The sequence below is a fragment of the Aptenodytes patagonicus genome, chromosome 3 (assembly GCF_965638725.1).
Source record: "Aptenodytes patagonicus chromosome 3, bAptPat1.pri.cur, whole genome shotgun sequence".
NCBI classification, from domain to species: domain Eukaryota; kingdom Metazoa; phylum Chordata; class Aves; order Sphenisciformes; family Spheniscidae; genus Aptenodytes; species Aptenodytes patagonicus.
This window is the reverse complement of record NC_134951.1, coordinates 68,631,036-68,649,686: the sequence shown is the minus strand read 5'-3', so window position 1 is coordinate 68,649,686 and position 18,651 is coordinate 68,631,036. Positions and strand designations below refer to the sequence as shown.

Sequence of the window (18,651 nt, the reverse complement as noted above, 5' to 3'; positions counted from 1 at the left end):
ATGAGATGACCTGAAATCGCCAAAAGTCAATGAAAAATTTGTTCTTGAATCGAATGGTCTTTTTTTCAAGCTACCTTGATAATTAGATGTCTTTAAAGAAAGAGACAAAAATCCCAACTGCTGGGGCTTTTAGATTGTGCAGAAACATTCATTACGTCCACGAGAAACTGAATTATGTAACTGTGAATTTTAAGTGTTGTAAAAATGTGTGGTTGTTAATGCTCTCACATAGAAGCAAATTGGCATTAGTTCACTTCACGCTACTTTCTTTCTCCATAAGAGCATCCACCCAGGGAATTAATGTGCTCTAGCTAATGAACTTTAAATTCACGCCTTTCATTAACTTCCTGTGTAGGCAAACTCTAAGAGTCAAAATCAAGTACTGTGGCTCACCATAGTTTTAAACATGCTGTCACAGGGGCGTTGCAGAGGAAATTCATAGGCATGTTGGAACTCGTTCAAATAAGATAAAAGCTGCCTGAAGTTTCACCCAAAACTTACACTGAACTTGGACCAGGTCTTTCTGGTTGGCTTTGTAGCTCTGTGCTATTGCTATTTCTACGGGTTTCTGTATCTCTTGTTTCCTCACTGGGTGTAGAAGCAAGAAAATGTTCCAATTCTGGCTGCTCTCACAGAACCTAGAAGCAAAATAAGCAAAAAATATAATACAGCTTGTTTTCCCCAAATTTCACACCCATGCCCACCGTAAGTCCAGGTAGGCTTTTGGATGCTTCTCTGTATGAACATCCACTATGTTCTTCCATCTCTACAGATCATCGGCAGGTATTCCTGCAGATATTTTTGAGTGAAATTGATCTGAATCTGTATAGAGAATGCTAATACACTGCAGTAACAGGGGTGAATTTCCTCTCGAAGCTTCAGTACGAAACACCGTAGTTATTGCAGAGCAGTTGGTGAAAGCCAGCTACCTTGCAGAGTCCCACGAAGGCTGCCTAGATCTCAGATTGTTTCCTAATTGCCAGTTCCACCAATGAATTGCATGCACATGAACTCAGTCTGCACCTTTGTCTAATGTCTTTGACCACAGAAAGCCATGAGGTCCAAGGAATATGAGTGCTTCGTGCTAAAAATCCAGAGGCTAGAGAACCTTTGCCGGGCTCTGCAGGAAGAGAGGAATGAATTGTACAAAAAAATAAAGCAAGCACAGTTCCCTGAAGAGGTGAATGGAATTGGCATCTTAGAAGAAGAAGAAGATGCTGACGTGAGCCCGTCCTCCTCTGAGCAGGCGAGCATTGAGCTGCGCACTGCTGACGAGAACATGCTGAAGGAGCTGGCTGAAGCTTTCAGGGTGTCCCACAAGGCAGAGGAGTCCCTCCCGAGCAACAGCAGCAATCCAGAGACCTGTGACGCTCAAACATGTAATGCTGTCCTGGTGCCAGGTCTCCCCTCTCCTCTCACCCCACGGTCAGAGGCTGGGAATCGCTGTGAGCAGCCCGGCACGAGCACGCCAACGCCCACTGAACACGTGCCAGCACCCGCTGGGAGCACGCCAGCGCCCACTGAAAATATGACAATGCCCACCGAGAACACGCCAAAGCCCACCAAAAGCATGCCTGCCCTCCCAGAAAGGGTGCCAACACCCACAGAAAGTGCGCCAATACCTCCCAAGAGCGTGCCAGTACCCACAGGGAATATGCCAAAACCCATTGAAAGCATGCCAGCAACCCCCGAAAACGTGCCAACACCCACACAAAACATGCCCACTCCCCTTGGGAATATGCCAGTACCCACAAAAAGTGCACCAAAAGCTGCAGAACGTGTGGATGACCCAGCAGAGCCATCTGTCCACGGTCAGTCCACAGAGCAAACAGGGGACACAGACATGGAAGCAGTGGATTGAAGACACTGGTGTGTCCAGGCTTGTCTTCTACAAACCACAGCTCTATTTTGTCCTCTAAATTGATACCTTTTTTTTTTTTAAAGAATCAATAAGTGGGTGCTAAAACACACTCACATATCTGTAGGCAAATGTAATGCACTTCTCTTTGCTACCACTATCCAGTAATAATAGGTCTGCAAATTTTGCTGTCCTTCATCTGCTTGAACTACAATATTTTCTTAATGACAGGAAAATACAACGAAATTACAGGATCTTTTTTCCCAGGCATAATGAGTCATCTCATTCAGCAAAATAATTTAAAGTGTGGAAGTTTCATGTTTCAAAAATCATTGCAATTCACATACATATATTTAAAGACTCATAATTAATTGTATCTATTTGTCATGATGTTGCATAAAAGATGGCCTACTTGGACACGTAGTGATTTTAATAAATGAGGTGAAAGGAATCTGTAATTACAAAGTAAAATAGTGAAACCATCGATGTGGTCAGCCATATCCAAGGAGAGGTGCAATAACAAAAGGTGAATTTTTGTACGACTAAACTACCACTCAGCACTGTGGCCTGAACACCCACAAGCTTTCAGCCTTACCTTGAATTGGTTTTTTCTGCTTAGTGCTCTAAAAGAGGCTTTGTTTTCAACAGAACTACAGGGGAGGGGAGAAGATCTTTTCTAGATTCCTCATAAAATGACTGAAAACAACAGCAATTTCCAAATGGATGGCAATTCCCAAGGTAGGAGTCACAACCCTCTTTCTGCATGCAACAGAAACCTGCTAGCTTGTCATACTATTTGGGATCACGAGCCCAACAGAGGGGCTTATGGCTGTTTCCAGCCTGCAAATGAGGTCAGACGTTCAGAAGTTGGTTGCAGATGTCAGCTTCTAGGCTAGGAGCAGGGTGGAGCTACACTAGAAGGTACCAGGATGTATTCCAGAAGATACCCCTGAGATCATGCTTCCAGATTGTCCCATCTCTCCTAGTCATAGCCACGTGAACCTCTTCACCACCGCTTCCTCCTGGCCCTGCTGCATGTGCTGATGCTCCCAGGAGAAGGGCGAGCACACTTGTCTGTCACCCCGTTGGTTGGAGTGGAGCACAAGTAAATAGCCCAGAAGCAAACAGGTACCAGGAAAGCAGGAATCCCTCTCACAGGCACCTTCAGGGACTGACTACATTCTCATCCCCTCTCTTGTCTAACAGGCTCTTCCCATCTGCCTGCCAGCACACCACTGTTTAATAATGTAGCCACCTTGTCAGAAACTGGTTGATTTTGGCATCAAGAACAAAGATGAAGAAGGAAGGGGGCAAGAGAGGGTACCTACCCAGACACCTGTACGGTCTCAAGCAAGGACAGTAAGAAGGCTTTTTGGAAGAAGGTTAAAAAAATCCTGTTGGCACATTTCTTGTTTCTCATCCCCTTCCTCCGAATTCAGTCTAGGCCTTTTGGAGTCTGAGCTGGATAGCTTAAGAGTTTGAAAAGGCTAATTAAACAAGATGTCCAGAGGCTGGAAAGGGAAATGTTGCAAGCAAACAAACCCATGTTTATAGACAAATCCCAAGAAGCCCCTGAAGACAAAGTGACTCATTCAAGCCGAAGTTGAAATACAGGTGAACCAAGAGAAAAGACACCATCTTTGGCAGACCGTGGGAGACTGTGGTCACAGAGTCCTTCTGGCACACCACTCTCCAAAAGCTCTTTGCTTGCTGCCTACATGGTCCGCACCCTGGTTGTGTATGTCTGTGTCTGCACTGGTCCAGCCTTTTTGAGAGCTAACTGTTGGAGTACACAGAGCATGCTTCACAACAGTTTGTTTTGATATGGCCTTACGAGTAGCTATTATGGCTACAGTTTTTAAATGTGGATGCCTTACGTTAGATACCAAGACCGATGGGATTTATTTCATGTCTTTAATCACCTGAAAGTAGATCATTCAAGACTTAGTTACCTTAAGCTCCTTTTATACGCAGTGGAGAAGAATAGGCATCTTTCGAGGACAAGTCATGTCATGGTAAAACTGGCATCCAAGATGGAAGAAATTACTTTCTCTCTGAAGATGCCATTTCTCTTCACTGATTCTAGAGCCAGCCTAAGACAACTAGCTTAAATTTAAAATGTCCATTATTAGATGTCTAAATTAGGCAAGATGAATGCCATCAAACATTCAGATTCAAAGCCCTAAGCAAATGGCCATCTCTGAAAACCAAGCCAGTTATGTGCCTGTGAAAATGTTAACCTATAAAAAATCCTTATCCCAAGATAAAAAGCTATACACACTTGATTTACTTTTTTCAGTTTCCATTGACTTTAGTCTGTAGAAATCTAGTTTCCATTACAAGTACAAGTTTTGTTTGTTGTTAGGGTGACTTTTAAAATTAATGCAATTTATATACCCATTAATGATTTTTTTCTTTCTTGGTCTTGTTTGATTCGGTTGCCATTTTAGTAACTGCCTGCATGTAACCAACTTCTTTTTCTTCAAGTAGGCCCTTAGAATGCCTTTAATTGTTGAAGCTTTCTTATACATTCAAATATTCAATTACATAATAATAATGATCGACATGACCATTAACTTGGTTCCATTTTGCATAATCATTACGGTCGCATCTTTAATTATATAATTGTTGCCTCATACCTTCCAAATTCAGCAAGCAGGGAGACAAGGATCCTACAGATAAAACCTTCCCACATAGTCATGATTGATTCTTACAGCATCATCCCTCATGAATAATTACACAGCCTTCTGGGAAAATCACTCCCACTCTATTCCACCTTCCTCATTTTTGCCCTTTTAATTCTTGCATCTAAAACTGCACTCACATACTTGCAGTTCCTATTACTCTCTGAGTTTCTACCCACATACCTGTTGCTTCTCTTTTTCCATACCATCTACCAACTGCATTTTATCCCAGCAGTTTCCTCCTCATTCTCAATGCATACATACAACACTGAAAGCACAGGAGAGCAACCATCACAGCTTTTAGTTCCAGGATTTGACCTCACATGTTTGCAAGAGATGTAGGGAAAGTTCTGGCTGATCCCAGGATGGATGGAGCGTTGATAGTCAGACTGTGGGGATGGTTTATGTGTAATCTCACGGCCTATAGAGCTGTGGGAGGCTGGAGTACCCTCAGTAGAGGCGGAAAATCTATAAAATTTAACCATGCACCTGTTCATCATCCATTGCATCAGACTGGCAGTTTAAACCACAATCGCCATCACAGATTTCTGTGTGTTAACCTACTTTCTCTCATTCTTCTTCAACATTAATTGCCGGCCTCCTCTTGCTCTCTTCTTGTACTGATATCCAGTACAAAAGCTGCCTCTGCATGGCAGCAGTGCCCTCGTGAAAAGCCTTGGGATTGCAGTCTGCACGTCAGCTCCACACTCAAGACACAGAAACCCACCACACTTCTGTGATCATTTGGAGGCAGTAAGTAGCAGTGAGACATGCGTCTTCCCTGTCGTTCATCCTGATCATCATTCTCCTACTGATACTGCCAGTCTCATCAATCCTGGTGTGTGCTGTGGTTGCCTCCTTTAGTCTTGCTTTTATTTCACACAGTTATTCCCATACCACCAGGCACAGATTTGGGTGCAATAGAGGTGGTGATTGTAGCTACAACCTCCTTACTAAAACCATCCATTGCTGTGCTGCTTCCAAACCAGCAACAGCCTCTATTTGCAAAAGTTGCAAGGAAAGAACAAAATTATTTTCCCTTTCTGCATGTCTGACCTTTGTCACCTCAAAAATTTAACAGCTCCCCCGCTGAACATGTAAAACACAGCATTTTTCAATGAGTTTTTCCAAATGTGAAGGGATTTTCATGATGACAGCTAAAATCACATCCATGATGCTAACATGACCTTCTCACCTAATTTCTGATCTCTGTGGCAGACCACAGTAATGATAAATCTTGTTGATGAGAGAGTAGGAGGAAACAGCTGATCTGTTTCAGCTTAACTTTTCCCACAAAACTGAACAGAAGTAGGCACAGACATGGAATATACAATCCAGATGACAGAACTGCAGCAGTAGTGCAAGTGACCCAAAACAGGGACGTATAATAAAATATGGTGCAACTTTTATTATAAGCTTCACTATTAATGTCATCTTTAAGTTCACTTTGTCAAACAGATTGCAACCAACCACATATGCAGCCACAGATTCACACCGCCCCTCTCTCTTTGCAATCAACATCATTGCGCTCATTAGTATTGAATTTAGACTTTTCTTTTTACTTTATAAGGAAATTGCAACAGGACTCGTTCCTCTCCTGGGTCCACACACTACCATTGCCATTCATACTAACTTTCAACCATGACCTTGCTTAGCCAAGGGGTGAGCATAAGGAACAGAGATAACCCTGCCCGCAAATCAGCCTGCCCGGCTGAGGCACCGCAACACAGCACCTGCCAGCTGGACGAGGGAGTCAGGAGGACAGGGAAGGGCAGACATGGAAAATGAGTGCTTGCTGCACTGGTGGGCTCCCCTTCCCCTGAATTTTTTTGCACTAACACAGTCACTGCTGTGCCATGCTTTCTACTCAGAAAAGACTTACCACATCCCTATCAAAGATGCGGGAGGAGACGATGGTTGTGGCTGTGGCAGGACAGTGCTGGGCCAGCGCCCAAACCTCAGGGAAACCCAGAAATGTCAACATCCACAGTCCCCACTGGCTCACAGCTTCACATGGCTGACAGCTCAGGTCACCCTGCAGCCCCGGCCACTCATCACACTTGACCCAACACAGCGAGTCAAGAGGTAATTGCTCGTGGGCCGCAGATGGCTGAACCATGGGCCAGCTCCCCCTCCGCAGGCACAGCAGGGAGCGGTGGAGGATCTTATGCTTTGGCCTCAACCTTGAGAGAGGGGTGGCAAAGAAAGATGCCAGGGTGTATGCCATTTGTGAGCAATTTTGTCAGCACAGTAGCTTCCACACTCCTGCTTATATTTGGAGATGGTCTGAACAAAAGGGCATATGAAAAGCCAAAAGAGGTAATGGTTCAGAAATAAGCCCAGAATAGTGTATTTTACAATATCTACATCACATGTATATGGACCAGGGTCTAAAGGGAATGCTCTTTGCTCTTTGCCCCTACTCAAGGGAGACACATAAAGTAAGCATGCCCAGACAGAGCAACTGAAGTCATGCATCCAGGCCAGGGCAGTCCTGGATTTACCCTGAGGATGCGACAAAGGCATGCACATACACCCATTCATGTTGCTTAATGAGGCATGTGCTCTGTGTCCCATAAGGATGTTAAGGAGGGAACAGCCACATCATCCTTCCTCCCTGTCACAGCTGCATGCAGCCCTGACTGGAAGACTGGGAAAAGCTTTACATCTCCCCGTGTTTGGATCCTGGCTTTTTTTTTTCTTCATGCATCTTTGATCTGAGGTTACTTTCTCTGTTTATCCCATTGAAAATATTTTTATGCTTGAAAGAAAAAAAGGGAGAGGCTTAAGTGCAAGTCTGTTTCTGACAAAGTTAGTAGGATTCAGCTTTGAGGTGCAGATGAAACACTCGCAATCCAGCCTGACAGAAAGGCAGCCTTAGCAAAACACTCTATGCTCAACACAAAAAAAGATTCTAAAGTTGGGCTAAAATGTTGCACCTTGTGGCCACGAGCCATGAGACAAAGAAGAGGTGAAGAAAATATCTCACGTTCGCTGATCAAGAAAATAAGTTCTGTGTTAGTAGAATATTCCTTTTTCTGGGGGGAAAAAAAAAGAAAAAAGAAAATAAGAAAAAAAAAGGATGTTCAGGAAGCCCTCTTATTTGCATGAATGATTTTATACTCTGATTATCAAAATACACCACAGAGAGTGCCTTCAGAGGATCCCAAAATGCTTTTCAAGCTATAAATGTTAAGGAATGACTTCACTTTGGGCTGAGGGCCACCTGCTCTGGGTTGTAAAGCTACAGCAATACACTGCAGAAATACAGAGAGTTACGGGAGAGGCTTTCACTAGGTATAAACCTTCAGAGCAGAATCCAACCACTAACTGTCTGGCAATAGAAGGAAACCTTTTCAACGGCCAGCTTACTCCCTAATTGCCTGGTTTTTTTGTACCTTGCCCTGATAATTCTGGCACTGCCATCAGCAGAAAATAAAGGTCCAGCTCCTTGCAGGTGTGAATCCTTTGGAGCCAGCTGACATCCAATGAGTATCCCATCCAAGGGGCTGAATTACTGGACCATTAGCAAGTCAGTCCTCTGTTCCTATGAAGCAAACATTTTACCCAGCCGATACTTCAGGGGCCCTGAGAGAGACAGAATGGATTTACTCAATTAGAATTTGGCCAACACATTGCATTTAATGAAGCTACTTTTAGGAAAAGTGCCAAAAAAGCAATCTTTATTGACCACAAGTGGCCACAGGCTGCGCTTTGCAGCTCATCCAAATACCAAATGCTGCAGTGCTCCAGCTCACATCCTCTCCTCAGAAAGGATGAAAGGCAGAGCACCATTTCTTCAACCACTTCACCCACTTCCTGCAGCTCTTCGCTCTTTCTCACACTTCTCCCACTCAATGACGGGTCTAAACCTATTCTGCTTACTGCAGCTTGCTGGATAGACCTTGTTAAAAATAGAACAAAATATGATTAGATTCAGGTTTCATTTCACATGAGATCTAGGTCAGGGCTGACAATACCGTTTGAGCTGCTGCAACAGATCTCTGTCTCCAGAACGGGGGAGGTCCTGCTCCTCTCACCAGTTTACGGCTCTGCAGACCCTCCTCTGCACCAGCTGTGGCGCTTGTCAGGCTCTCTAATGAACGGATCTAACTCACTAGCCCAACAGAAAAATAATCCAACTAAGGAAAAAAGGATTATTTTCCAGCATACATCAACATCCAGAGTGTTGATGGATAAAGTGGGAATAGTCCTTCTGGCAGCAGCAAGCTATTAGGTCAGCTCAGGTGTACCGAAACCCTGCTCACTTACTACTTAATCGCAGCACAACCTAAAGTGTGTTCTTCCCATTGCCACAGCCGGAGACAGAATACAGGACCAGATGGACGACTGTTGTGAGCAGCAGGGTATTTGTTATTTCTTAAAGACTAGATACCACCAAAGGAGTACTCCTTCCCCTACTTCTACTGGATGTCACAGCCTCCTCTCCTATTTGGATGCTGGCACCCCTCTGACCCAGCTGTGGGCTGGTTTGGGGTTTAACCTGGCAGAAAACCAACCTTGCAAAAGAAAAAAAAATATTTTTTTGCTGGTGTGGCTCCCAAAACTGGCTTACTACGGGGTTGGGGTGCTAGTGCTTCACTCAGTGCAGAAGCTGAGAGGAGCCGAGGGCTTTTGAGCATCCATGTGCCCCCGCACATCAGCAACGCTCAGGCCATGAATAGCTCCTCTGGCAGATCACTCTTATTTCACATCACTTCCAGTTTGCAAAGGTGGGCAGTTTTCTAGGCCAAAAAAGCTACCTCGAATGGCAGGCTGTGGCAGCATCTGCCTTTGCAGCCCAGAGGGAAAAGGGCTGTATGACACTGTGGACCCCTTAAAGAAAGGGTTACGGTCTAGGCACTGGGGGACTGGAGAGGCCTCTGAGGTCCCATCACCATGTGACAGCTCAGCGAGGCATGGGCACCTTACCAAAATGGTAACAGGGCTGGGAGAACTGGCTTGTGCAACTCAGGCACACGGACCACGCCAGACCTCACCTCACCTTTCAAGGTCCCTCCTAGCTTTATCATTCTATGATTTGCCAAGTGTCAGCAACATTAAAGTTGGGCACTGTGATGCTCAGTCCCCTTTTCAATCCATCCCTTTGGAGGGTATTACTAAAACAACAATAACAAAAAAAGCAATAGCTTTTTTTAAAATCAGCATTTGCTGAGATTTGTCGGTTTTCTGGAATTTCTGTTTTCTCAGTTTAGGTGGTCCCGGCGCCCTACGGCTAACGCCAGAAAGCTTCAGCCTCCAAACTGCCAGCTAGTTCAGTTTCTGAAAAACAAAGTCACAAGCTGAACACCTCCAGTGTCACAGCAATCGTACACAGAAAAAACCTTAAGCAAGTCCCAAGGGGAGAGTCAAGTTGTGCTAGTCATCATGTTACTCAGCTATCTCTTCCCGGGTGTTTCCACCAGTTACCACAGAATTAAAAATAAAATGCCGGCTCTAGCAGTAACATGACTTACAGCTGCTTCCCCTGTTCCCCTGTTCAAGGCATCACTCCCACCCACGTGCTGCACCCACTGCCCTTGCCAGTGTGCTGCTGCAAGGCTGCACCTGAACTGGGTCGCTCAAACAATCCAGATTAAAAATATTCCCCCCCTGCACCAAGAAGAGCTAATTTTAACTCAGATCATTGCAGTGATCCAGTTGGGGTTTTTGGTGATAGTATCTCATGAAACTATGACCTGAATTCTGGTCACAATAACTGCTAATTGAACTTCACCCATCCTTTGCTCATAAAGGAAGCCACACATTTGGATGTTAACTCTGGAGCATAATGCTGTTCTCAGAGTTAATGGTAGCCTTTCCATTGACTGTTTTAGCAGAAAACTCCTGGACTGAAAACAGAACTTGAAAAGTTGTATTTTAAATCTCAGTCTGACCCTCTACACAAAAGATGGGGAAGGCACAATACCCAACACACGACGATAATGACCAGCTCCAGTGTTTGGAACTGTGCATTACATCTTCTGCTCACAAAGAAAATTAAAGCTCTCCTGCTTCCATATGGACGCCCTGGGTTCTCACACACGAGAACAGGTCATGTGCCAGCAGCAAGGTGATTGCTCACACTTCAAGGATCATTTCTTTGCTCCCAGTCATCCTGGTAGATCCTAATTGGCAAATTCCCTCAGCAATATGAATGAACTGAGTTTCTTTCTTTCTTTGCTTAGTGTACTACAAAATGTTATTAAATCAATGTCTATAGACCACAGTATCTCAGAACACAAAAGATTCCTCTTCCTGTTACACCGGAGGCTGAATGTAATGTAAATAAAATGAGGCATTTGTTTCGAAGAAAGGAAGAAAACAGTGTGGTCCATGTCATTTTTATTAGAAGCAGCCTTTCTTTTGGGTTAGTAATGCAGTGTTACCTCCTGAAATTCAGGGTCACATCTGAATTACATCAACTGGAGACAGTTTTGGTTTTAAGTTTGTGCTGCTAGACCATTGCTAGACTGCCAGATCATTGCACAAAACCATACTTTTGACTGGTGCTATTCTGTACAGCTAGAAAGTCTGTTCAGAAAAGTCTTGACGACAGAAATAGCAGCTTGACATAGGGTCAGGAAGAGATGGACCTGCCACCATGAGAGATGTCTTACTCAGCAGCAGTTCTCTGCACCTGCCAGGGTCAATCCCTTCCTCTTCACCTATCATTTTCTGCATCACTAAATACACCCACAACACTTTAAAATATAGATTAAAATGACTGCCATTTACAAGCATGGTACACAACAGCATGATATGTTCAGCTGGCTCCCCAGAAAGAAGATCAAACTTCTCCTGCTATAAAAGATCACATTTACCTTGTGTGTGCAGAACAGTGTCATTAACCCACCCAGGCCTTCCACATCTTCAGTTTATCATGTTTGCCATTACCTATTTCTATGTCTCTATCTCTATCTCTCATGCCAACAGAGAGATTCTTGATGGAACACCACTTCATCCGCAGTTACCGGTGTATTTAACATACACCATACTAACATCTTAATTATATATTAATGTAACATATCATATGATGTAGCATGTTCTATTATGGCTACAAAGCACATAGACCTGCAGAGCTGTAGTAAGACATTTTAATGGTGTAAGCTTTGTAACACCACAGCTGCAGGGACAAAGTGCAGCATCGCTGCTCCGCTTGGTGCCCTTCTACCCCAGGGAGGAGCTGGGATCCTCACTACGCCCTGGAGAATCCCACTGGCGCTGGTAGATAGCAGGGGGAGACATACAATGTGGACACCAGGCTGTGCACCTGAAACCCCTGCAATCTTTGCATTATAATCCCTGCTCTTCAGACCCTGAGTCTCAGACAAATGAATGATCTTTCTGCCTCAGCTTCCTGCATGTAAAATTGGGGTAGTGAATGTGGTTGCGAGTTATTTTGAGTGCAAGCTTGAGTAGAAACATTTAATTCTCAGTAAGATTGTCTTCATCTAATTTAAAATGCCATAAAAAATTATAATCATAGAATATTTTATGTTGGTAGAGACCTCTAGAGGTCACCTCCCCTTCCAAAAGGCAGCAGGACCAATTTTAAAGTTACCTCAGGTTGCTCAGGTCCTGTCAGTTTTGAATATTTCCAAGGACAGAGATTGCACATCTCTGGGTTCCCATGTTTGATTACCTTCACAGTGAAATTTTTTTCCTTCTATCTAATCTTCCTTGGTGCAGCCCATGCCCTTGGCTTCTCGCCTTGCCACAATGCACCACTGTCTTCTCCATAGCCTCCCATCATTAGTTGAAGACAACAGTTCATTCCCCCTGAGCCTTCTCCAGGCTGAACAAACCCAGCTCCCTCAGCTCTTCTTCTGTTGAGATGACATGGGACACCCTTATTTCATGACAAGAGAGCCCACGTACACGCTTAACTGCAGCAGTGAGTTCCCTGCCTGCTCGAGCTGCTGCTATCTAAGCGAAGCAGCCACCGCTCCCCATTCATCCCCCAGTCTTCCCAGTACCTCGCCATGAACTCCACCACAGCTTAACCCCTCACCGATTTTGCCAGCGTACCAGCTCGTGTGATCATTTCCTAACCCGGTCTGGTGAAAACGCATCAGACAGCTTTAGATTTAGTTAGGAAAATGCTCAAGCAAACCAGATCATTTTGACCTCACTTTGCTTGGGGGATGACTACGTAGGCAACTGTGCCAGCTGAGTAAAGGAGCAACCGCTGGCAAACAGGTGGGCTCATCCAGGTCCGTTGGGAATGCAAAATCCTCACCCGCCTGCAGCTGCAGCTCCAACAGGATGTGTGACACAGCATCAGCTACTTGGGCCCTCCCTCCCGTAGGCTCAGGTTCCTACGCTTGATGAAGTTCTTCTCCTGAGGCTTTGGCAAATCTTTCCGAGTCCTCAGCAGAATAGTAATTGTTAACAATAACATTTACACAGGTGTATGAACTTTCCGCATGTACTGTTCCTACTTGCCAGGCAAAATGTTACAAGGATTACTAAGAAGAAAAATGCAGCACCATGAGAACTTGGTTAAAGCGCACCCATGCATGTTACATTCACCAGAGAAAACAAAACAAGCAAAAGTCTTTTCTAATCCTTAAAGGTTAAGAAGCTTAAGTCAGTCTTGTAAAGACATTTTGGCTTATTATACCAGCCTACCACTGAGAAGCCGCTCTAGAATAGAATAGAATAGACTAGACTAGACTAGACTAGACTAGAGTATTTCAGTTGGAAGGGACCTACAACGATCATCTAGTCCAACTGCCTGACCAATTCAGGGCTGACCAAAAGTAAAAGCATGTTGTTAAGGGCATTGTCCAAATGCCTCTTAAACGCTGATAGGCCTGGGGCATCAACCACCTCTCTAGGAAGCCTGTTCCAGCATTTGACCACCCTCTCGGTAAAGAAATGCTTCCTAATGTCCAGTCTAAACCTCCCTTGGTGCAGCTTTGAACCATTCCCATGTGTCCTATCGCTGGATACCAGGGAGAAGAGATCAGCACCTCCCTCTCCCCTTCCCCTCCTCAGGAAGCTGTAGAGGGCAATGAGGTCGCCCCTCAGCCTCCTTTTCTCCAAACTAGATGAGCTCCAAGTCCTTAGCTGCTCCTTATAGGACATTCCTTCCAGCCCTTTCACCAGCTTTGTTGCCCTCCTCTGGACGCATTCAAGGACCTTCACATCCTTCACAAATTGTGGGGCCCAGAACTGCACACAGTATTCAAGGTGAGGCCACACCAACACTGAATACAGCGGGATAATCATCTCTTTTGACCGGCTGGTTATACTGTGTTTGATGCACCCCAGGATGCAGTTTGCCCCTCTTGGCTGCCAGGGCACGCTGCTGACTCATACTGAGCCTGCTGTCGACCAGCACCCCCAGATCCCATTCTGCAGGGCTGCTCTCCAGCCAGTCCTCGCCGAATTTATACTTGTGCCTGGCGTTACTCTGTCCTAGGTGCAGGATCTGGCATTTGGACTTGTTAAATTTCATCCCATTAATCATTGCCCAGTGCTTCAATCTATCTAGATCCCTCTGCAAGGCCTCTCGTCCCTCAAGAGAGTCAACAGCACCTCCCAGTTTGGTATCATCAGCAAACCTGCTAATGGTGCATTCAACTCCTGCATCCAGATCATTGGTAAATATATTGAACAGAAATGTACCCTACAGGGCATCTCCCAGGGGTACTCCAACCAGCATAGTCTGAACAATAAATGTGTGACAACCATTTTGAAGTCTGTTGGATATGTACTTTTGTTTTAAAAACTTCTGCTGAAACAACTTAGCTAAGAGTCACAGTCACAGCTGATGATTAACTAAACTGCTAAGACTTGTGGGGTGTCTGCTACTTGGTCCCAAAAGCCAGAGGCAAGGTTAAGATACTATGGTGAAGTTCACATGGTTTGTGCCCTCGCACTATTGACTCCAGGACTCAAAAGCCTGTCTGAAATATCTTCCACTGTGCTGGTGCAGTGTGCACCTACGGCAGTCAGAGGGAGCGACGGTACCATGGAGGAAAGTCAGGCTTCTTTTGGGGTCCTCACTACCACGCTACAGGTTTTCAAAAGTGCAATACAGATGTTTCTGGGTCTTGTTCATGCCTGTCTATTTTCAAATTGCTGCAGTTAAACCAGTGCAAGTTCTCGCATGCACGTTTATCATGCCCTGAACTCTGTCAAAACAATCAAAGAAAATGAGAGTTCACAGTTACACAGTATTTTTTTCTGGAGATTATACACACTCACTTTAAAATTTGGCCCACTCTCTCTGGCTTGGCTCATAAAACTATGTTTCTACTAATCAGCAGCTAAGCGCAGGGGGGAGGGAGGATTCAATAATAATCTGGCCTGGAAAGTCCAGCTGCTTTAGGTGTAGGTGTGTGTTTGCAAAGAGGTGGCAGCTGAGCGGCGAAGGGACGACAGGGCAGCCATGCTCTCAGCCCAGGAGCAGAACGGGGCTGGGCTCTCCAGCGCTGATCTCCTGCCAGCACATTTTCATCAGAGAAGGTCAGACACGGAGCATGCCAAAATCCACACAAATAACAAACCTCCAGTGAGGCCGTGACATCGCCATCCCTGCAGAGGAGCGTGCTGGCATGCAGACACGATCCTCGGCAAAAGCTGAGTGCAACCCAGAGACTCCCCTCCCCTCTCAAGGCGTTCTTGCATTGGACTGTGCCAGTGCTACAGGTATTAACTCCTACCAGCTCTAGCGACAGTAACGACAAGAAAGAGAGACCAAAGTAAGCCCTTTGTACTTGACAACAGTTTCAACCAAGCCAAAGTTTCTATTGCAAGTAAACTAAACTAGTCATCAAACATCTTGATTGAAGCTCTCCCTGTCTTCACCAAAATGCGAATTCCGCCTTTTGCCCAGTCTGTTGTGTCAGGACACTCCTCCCTCCAACAGTGCTCTGCTGTACGCTCTCCAGAGGGAAGTGAAATGTTAATTCTCCCATCACCTCTTTCATGCCTTCAGTCAAATGTCCTCACCTTACTGTACGAGTCAGATTTCTGATTCTTTTCTTCCTGTGAAAGGGATTTAGAGGGTAATTCCTCATTAATAAGACTATTGTAATTCTTATTAAGAATTCCTTGTTAATGAGAGATCCGCCAAACACATGACTAGACTAATTTATACAGTGCTTATTCTCAGCAATACCTGTACTCTGAATTTCTGGTGTCCAGCAATTAACAAACCGAAGCACTAGTACAAATCCTCTCCTGGCATAAACAGGCACACCACGATTTCCACGGACTTCAGGAGACAGAGGACAGCTACGTTGCCAAAATCCTGGCTTGGCTTCCCGGCTCTGCTGCGAGCTACTCCTTTCTCATTTGTTTCAGCCACAGACGGGCAGCTCCTGAAAGCTACTTTTATTAGGACCTTCCCAAAGAGCAGAAAGATGGCTGGGCGATCACGCTCCGCCTGCCACGTAGCTGCTCCACCTCCACGGGCACGATGCCTACACTAAGCAGTCACACCATGGCAGTAACAGTAAGCCCCGCTGATCTTCTTCCAGCACGTGAGTAATGAAACAAGGAGCCTCATGGCTCCTTGCGCAAGGAACTAAAGCAAGCTCGCAGTGCTTTATGTTCCCCTGGCCAACAGGTATTATGCCATTAACATGTGGCAGCAGGGGCAGTTAAACTGTGTTCCTTTTTTCCTTCCTTCTCCATGCAAACTTTAACATAAATAGTCCTCAGAAGCAAGTCACAAGCATATTACAGGTGAGGGACGCAGAACACAGAGGCAAAATAATTCAGCTCAGTCATACCCATGCTGGCCCTCCCCAGGGCCAGCTTCAGCCTCTCCGCATTGCATCATGTACTTGCAAGCACTGAGGTGCAGAGCCAGCTCGGTGGGTCTGGAGGGAGCCAGGTCCATGCCCCCCCGGGCCGTAAGCATCCCTTCAGCGCCAGCACGGGTGGGAGGGAAGAGGTGAAGCAGGGGAACAGGGACTCTTCCAGCCAGAGCCACGGGAAGGTAAATTCAACAAGGTACAAACACTGCCAATTTTTAAGTGAGGACTGCTTACAAAAACATTAGGAAAAACCTTTTGACAGAAAACGCCCCTTACTCTGCACTTGACTTGTGCTCCAACCAACCTGGCTGCTGCACCGCCTTCAGCAGTGAATTGCAGCTTACGCGGTATTTTGCTACCCACCATTCGGTTCCCATGTCCTCCCCGGCTGTACGCCAAGGTCTGCAGCCTGCTCCCTTTCCGCCGTCGGCCCGGCCAGCCAATCTAGCACTGACTGCACCGAATGGAAAGGCTGCCCGATGGCAAGGAAAGACTCCCACGCAGTTCAATATATTCTTTGGCAGAAAATTGAGATTAAAAAGCAGGCTAAACTCAACTACTATTTGTGTAACTGGAGTATCTTGGTTACAGAGCTTGTAACCATAGCAATCATTTAAACAAAGCTTTAAAGAAAATATTCCCTCATTATTGAAATGTTGATCCTTGATTCTGATTCAGTTTCTTTATCTTCCTCTTGTCTCGGATCTCAGAGGTGGCTGTCTGCCTCCAGGTCTTATAGAAGACACGGGAAAGGAAGAGCTCGGCTCAGAGCTGCCAAGTATCCTCAACTGGTATTTGTGTCTTGTGCCAATAGCATGATGCTTCCTAAACATACGAATACAAAAGGATCAGTTTGTCATGTGGGGAGCGGGAGATCTGCGAACATTATACAAGTAATCGGCTAGCAGGCATGTTTCTTAGAACAAGTCCCAGGCAATTAAACTGAGCCTACTATTAATGACATTCCAAACAAGGTATTAGTTAAGTTGGAGCCAAACTAATTTAGAAGCTGAGGCACTGAAAAGAGAAAAAAGAAAAAGGTGGAAGTATTTGAAAATTGGCAATTAATATTATTATTTAAGTCTCCTTGATTTTATGGCCGGATTACCTTCTATCTCCAAAGACTCCATTCCACAGTTATGACTCTTGTATCAGTAAGAGTCATGCAGGCATCACACAAAGGCAGCATTGATTTGTCATTCTGTAACTCTATCTGGATAACCAGGGAGATTTTTATTTTGAAAAGATCCTGCCGGAGCTTTTTATTTTTTTCAAATGCTTGTTAAGTGAGTATGTAGCCAGGAAAATGGGACACAGAAGCAGTAAGATGGATGTGATCTGCACACGTGTTTTTCTCACAAGAAAACAAGCGCAGTGCATGTTTAACAAAAGGGAGTAGCTTCAGGGTTACATTATGTAATGGAGCCAGATGTAAACTCCTGAATATACAGCACTCCAGGCAGGTACATTACAAAAAAGGAAACATTTTTCTTCATGGGAGGAAGGAGCAAATTTCTTCTTGGAAGAGGGCTTGAGAGCTACTCCTGGATGCCACCACGGCTGGTTCGGCCCTGCAAGCTTTGCTCACGTGAGCATCGCATCAGGCAGTCTGTGGGTTAAGGAGCTATACCAGCCGCTGTAGTTTCTCTGTACATCCCATTGATGTTGGTTGGACATCAGTGAATGAAAAGCAAATGTGCAGGAAACCCAGTGACTAATATGCATATTTAAGGCCAAAAAATACTCATGTACCAAGTCAATGACAAAGCACAGCAGCTGCAGCCTTAACAGGAAAGCAGGTTTTGTTTTATAAGGCCAGGTTTTACTAGCATCAGAATGAACAGAAGTTGTTTCACAGAATACTGCCAGAATAGAAATCAAATATTAATATAGCTGTGTGAAACCTGGATGTATTTTTAGGTGCACACACCCACACACATATGCAGCCCGATTAGTTCATTCCCCTCCTCTGATACAAACAGGGATGCCTCCAGCAGGAACATGAGCCCAGGCATGCTCCTAACCCAATTTGCCTGTGCCACCCCTATTTTAACTACATACTACATCAGGTAACAGCTTGAAAAGCTTTTCAGTGACTTTTTCCTTCCTCCACATTCTCACAATGCTACTCAGTTTCTTTTAGCAACACAGTAATTACTGCAGCAGATCAAACCGTAAGTTCTGCAGTTTAGTGCTCAGTACCATATGCCTCCAAAAAAAGTGGTAAACACTGCAGTAATTAAGCTAGGGGAAGAGTCTCCCCGAAATACTAGTTCTCATTTACTTTTCCCCCATAGGCTTAAGGCTTAAACCAAACCCCTTCAGCAAGACA

The 18,651-nt window shown here is 45.0% G+C and overlaps 1 protein-coding gene across 3 annotated transcripts in view; it reads left to right on the top strand.

Annotated features, from left to right (window-relative positions):
• TXLNB (taxilin beta) overlaps positions 1-4,434 on the top strand; it is a 51,906-nt gene extending 47,472 nt beyond the window's left edge. For all 3 annotated transcript variants that reach the window (XM_076333727.1, XM_076333729.1, XM_076333726.1), the window contains one exon: positions 1,049-4,434. In XM_076333727.1, coding sequence (XP_076189842.1) covers positions 1,049-1,861 — 813 coding nt within the window. In that variant the 3' untranslated portion in view covers positions 1,862-4,434. The remainder of the gene's footprint in view (positions 1-1,048) is intronic.
• Positions 4,435-18,651: the final 14,217 nt, after the last annotated feature.